Here is a 5,020-nt window from a genome sequence, read left to right as displayed (position 1 = left end):
TGTTTGTGTGTATGCATGTGCAGGCCAGAGAAGAAATCCAGATATCATTCACTCATATCAGACATAGTCCACCTTTTCTGTTTAGAAAGAAGATTTCTCACTGACCTGAAGCTTGCTTACTAAGGAAGCCAGTGGTCCAGTGAGCTCCAGAGACCTACCCTGACTCTGTCTCCCCACCATTGGAATTACAAATGCATGCTCAATCAACCGTATTGGTTACATGTGTTCTGGGACTCAAGTGCATGGTCAATTAACCATATTGGTTACATGTGTTCTGGGGCTCAGACTCAGGAACTCGTGCCTGAAATGAAAGAACCTTATAGACCGAGCCACCTCCCCAGCCCTCAACCAATGTAAATATGTAATCTCATTTAATACTTAGAAATCACTATTATCATTGCCATTCTACAGATAAATAAGCCAGGAGAGGTTCAGAAAATCAAGAGACTGCATAACCAGCAATCAATGAACATATGAGATTTCTGTGTCTGGTTACATACTTAGATCCCTAGTGTTTAGTAAAAGTTATTGAGAAGGGACTGGATGTTAGAACATGACAGGGGAAAATAGATTCACACTCAAATTTATCTTTTACAGTGTCTAGCTTTTTAGCAGATTATTGATTTATTAGAGTATTTACATTGTTTCAAATAAACAAATGACCTCTTTTTGTGGTCATAGATGCATTATCCCAGTTAATGCATTAACCCTGATATGTTTATTAAAACAGTAGTCTGTGTCAAAGAATATCGTACCGTCTAAGATCAATAGAACAAAGAACTAAAGTATCATTATTTGTGGTAGAATACAAAAGAGGAAAGCCTTTACACCTTTCTTTTAAAGTTTTTATTTTGCTTATTTTTGTTTTGAGGTTATAATTACATTATTTTTCCTTTCCCCTCCATCCTTCCAACCCCTGCCATCTACCCGCATTGATTGATATATGTATGTGTGTGTGTTTGTATGTATGTGTGTGTGCTCATGCTTGTGAATGTATATCCTAAATATATAAGTACAACCTTCTCAGTGTGTATAAAGCTACTTACATGCATACATTTTCAGGGCTGATGGTTTAGTATTGGATAACTAGTGGGTGTGCTCTTCCCTGGAGAAGACTGTTTCGGTATTCCTTTGTGTCCTCTATTTCTTTATCTGGAGCTAAGGTCTCACAAGCTTGCTCCCTTCTGTACTAATGTGTCTGTTGGTGCCATCCTTGTACAGGGCCTATGTTGACTTACAGTCATGTTGATGAAGCTTCATGAGTGTAGATTCTCCAAGACCCTATAACGTTTGTGCTAAAGCTCTTGGTTTCAATTCTAAGTAGACATGACTTTTTAGCCCTGTGATATGTGCTACCCAGTTCAATAAGTTTTTATAAACACTTATTGCAAGTTAATAGCAATGAAGCAGAAACAAGAAATAAGAAAGTTAAGCAGAATTTTTAAGAAAATTTCAAATGAAATAAAAAGCAATTAATTATTTTAGTAAAAAAAGTCATTCAAAAGACTTAATTTCTTGCTTGTTTTTGAGGAATATTAAAATGTATTCTGTTGACAGTTTACTTTGGTCAGAAAAATTATTTCATTTTGTTCAATAGATCATAATACAGTTCTCTAAGTTTAGCCATGCAAGACTTTCTTTTGCTGAGATACGTATTTCTTTACAGACCAAACAGCTATTTCTACTAAGTTCACACATTTTATCTATTACATAATTTAGGAGTTATTGTACAGTTCATACTACCCTGAACCAGAGGCTTCCAGATAATGAGCTTGCCTGTTAAACTGTAGTTTGTGATGAAAAGTCTGGAGCTCCCTGCCTGATTTGGAATCCACTTGTAATTAGTCACAATTTGTAGAGCTTCACCAGGCAAGGCCTTCCCGTAGTCTGTCTTCCATTCAGGGAAAATAAAGCGAGTCTGCTCTGAGAGAGTCAGAATCCATCACTACACACAGAGTGAAGAACAAGGTCAAGTCAAGGTCAGCCTGCTGGATTCAGACCTTGTACCTTGGATGTTTTATACCTTACTTTCATCAACCTGTGTTTTCTATTCCAGGACCTACTCTGCCCAAGACTCATGTTAAAACAGCCTCTCTTGGGCTGGCTGGAAAGGCAAGGTCCCCTTTGCTTCCTGTGTCTGTGCCAACAGCCCCTGAAGTGTCTGAGGAGAGTCACAAGCCAACAGAGGATCCAGCCAGTGTAAGAGCCTGTGTTCAGAGTCGTGCGGTACAATGTGATCTAAAGTGGTCATCACTCATCAGCACATAAGGAATTGTTTTTACTCCTTGCCTATACTTAAATGTGATGAGAAAAACTACAAAAAAAAGAGTATATACAAGAGAATCAGTTAAATTAAAGATGTATAGATAACAGAATATTAATCTATGAATTCATATAATCATATATAAGCATACTTTTATACGTGTGTATATCTATAAATGCCTGCCTATATGAGCCTACACACATACACACAAATCACACCCTATGATTTCTATGAAATATCTTGAAATCCTGGAAAGAAACCCATGTGCTCATTATTGAACTAATATTTAACTGAAAGCTATAGCCTAGGGAATTTACTGAAGTTAGTTATTGCTTCTAAATCCATAAAAGCATAAATATTCAAGAATGAATGGAGCTAGACAACCAAAGACAAGGCACAGGAAGCCTTAAGAAAATAGAAAACTGCCTGAAAACACAGTATGGAAACCTCCAATTTTCCAACCTAAGATAAAAAATAAAAAGGAGAGTAGAGCGAATTCCCATGAAGTGGGGCAGTTCTCACGGTGTTGAGCATGGGCATGGGGACTGGAAGATTGAGGAGCAGAGAAGGTGAAGTAAAGGCTAGCCAAAAGAAGGTTATATGAAGAGACTTTTTGGAAATAACATAGTTTGTAAGCTAATGCAAACACATTTAGGAAATAAAAGGAGAGTTTCATTAGTTAAGGAACAGAAATTTTCTGTTCTAAGGAAAGACGTCAAATATGATTAAATTAAAAAGCTCAATTTGAGAGGAAAAATAAAAACTTTTCTATCAAAAGTGCAGTTTAAAACAGTTTGAAATGAGGCTACCTAAACGCAGCTGTTTGGAATTTAGTGTACTTCTTAACAGTTAAGATCAGCTGATCTAAATTTGCCCCATTTCTGCTTTTCCTTTCATATATTTCTTATGTCTTTTAATGCTATGTTCTTTGCTTTCACTATTTTCAGTCAACCTTAATTATTAACAGGCCATTTGACATCAAAGGTAGAAATTTTTATATATATGTATGTGTGTGTAAAATATATATACATATATGTATATAAAAATAATATTGTGATGACCCTGGATAATTTTAAATTTTCTAGGAACTATACTAAAAGCATAAAAATTGGAATATGTAATTTAATGCTTTTATTTAATCCAATATTTTCTAAGTACGGCATTAATACTTGATAAATATGAAACAACTGTCAATACAATATTTTCCTTTTGTTTTCACATTATCCATAAGTGTGTCTTATATGTGAAATATATTGAACTTAGAGTAACCATATTTAAAGAATACAATAGTTAAATTCAGATAAATAATTCAGACAACCAAAACAACATATTTGAAAATGGGTACCCAAAGACCAGGTGTGATGTTACACACCTTGAATCCCAGCTCTGAAATGGTAGAAGCAGATGGAGCTCTGTGAGTTTGAGGTCAGTGTTGCCTACATAAAGAGTTCCAGACCATCATGGAGTATATTGTGAAACACTGCTTCAAGAAAAAAAAAAAAGAAGAGACAGAGAAAGGGGGGCAGAAAGGGAGGGAGGGGAAAAAGGAAAGAAAGAGAAAGGAGAAAAAGAAAGAAAGAAAGAAAGAAAGAAAGAAAGAAAGAGTGATAGAGAGAGAGAGAGAGAGACAGACAGACAGACAGACAGACAGACAAAGGAAGGAAGGAAGCAAGGAAGAAAGGGATAGGAAGAAGGAAGAAGGGAGCGAGGGAATAGGAAATAATTGATCAAGTAATTATCTCACTACAAACTTCATTCTTTTTATACAAAACCGTGTATTGCACCAACAGGCTACTTTTCAGTCATGTATTGCTAGCTCCTTTTCTATCACAAGTTCATTCAGTTAGCATTCTCTGAGAATAGTTCTTGCTATAGGTCCCCATGTCAAACTCAAGATTGATAAATGGTCCAAGCAATGGCCTAATAATAAGGGGGTCCTACACGGAGGGAACCTACCAAGATGCAGGACTAACTCTGCTCTCATTCTCTTTTTAGGTGTATGAACAGGACGACCTGAGTGAGCAAATGGCAAGTCTGGAAGGGCTAATGAAGCAACTTAATGCCATCACAGGTTCAGCTTTTTGACACATATTGTGGAAGCATTGAGGTTTTCCGGGAACTTTACAGCATACCAAGTATCCATAAACAGCACACCCATGTCCAAAAACTCTAACCAGTGTACAGGTCAACCGTCAGGACCACTCAGTTAAGGAACACCTGAAGCCGTTCAAAAGGAATCAGCATCCTATCCTACATGGACATCAGGAACTGGACAGGGATGGCCATGAGGTCCCTAAGCAAAAGCAAAGATGCATCTTCACTGAGAAGTCAAGGCTGAAGTTTCTAGCATAGTCCCGGGTCTTTGTCACTGCAGTGACCCTGGTGTCATCACTGATGACTACATTTTCTTTCAGTGATATCTTTCAGTTTTGGTGTAGGTCTAGTCTTACAAAATACAAGTGCATTATTCCAGCCTGTACCATACCATAGAAAATCAGGAAAAAAGGAAAAAAAACCAACTCACTATTTTTATTTTCTACTTTAAACTACAGAGCATCCATGGTAATCCCCTCACTCCATAGCACCAAAGGATTGGCTGTTTTCCTTGGCACCAGAAAAAGTAAATTAAGAGAATGAGCAAAGGGCAATGAATGCTTGTTTATAGCTCAATCATTCATCTCACACAAGTGGCAGATATTAGTGAGTGGGTACAAAATTTTTAACATTTTGAGACGTGTCTGTAAATCCATCCATGAT

General features: G+C 36.8%; 1 protein-coding gene across 2 annotated transcripts in view; it reads left to right on the top strand.

Moving 5' to 3' along the window:
* Positions 1-4,769, top strand: part of Dcc (DCC netrin 1 receptor) — a 1,026,209-nt gene extending 1,021,440 nt beyond the window's left edge. For both annotated transcript variants that reach the window (XM_026783657.1, XM_026783656.1), the window contains exons 28-29: positions 2,057-2,199; positions 4,259-4,769. In XM_026783657.1, the coding sequence (XP_026639458.1) occupies positions 2,057-2,199; positions 4,259-4,348 (233 nt within the window). In that variant the 3' untranslated portion in view covers positions 4,349-4,769. The remainder of the gene's footprint in view (positions 1-2,056; positions 2,200-4,258) is intronic.
* The last annotated feature ends 251 nt before the right edge of the window (positions 4,770-5,020 follow it).

This window comes from Microtus ochrogaster, chromosome 18 (genome assembly GCF_000317375.1).
Source record: "Microtus ochrogaster isolate Prairie Vole_2 chromosome 18, MicOch1.0, whole genome shotgun sequence".
In the NCBI taxonomy this organism is placed as follows: Eukaryota; Metazoa; Chordata; class Mammalia; order Rodentia; family Cricetidae; genus Microtus; species Microtus ochrogaster.
This window is presented reverse-complemented; position numbering and strand designations above follow the sequence as displayed.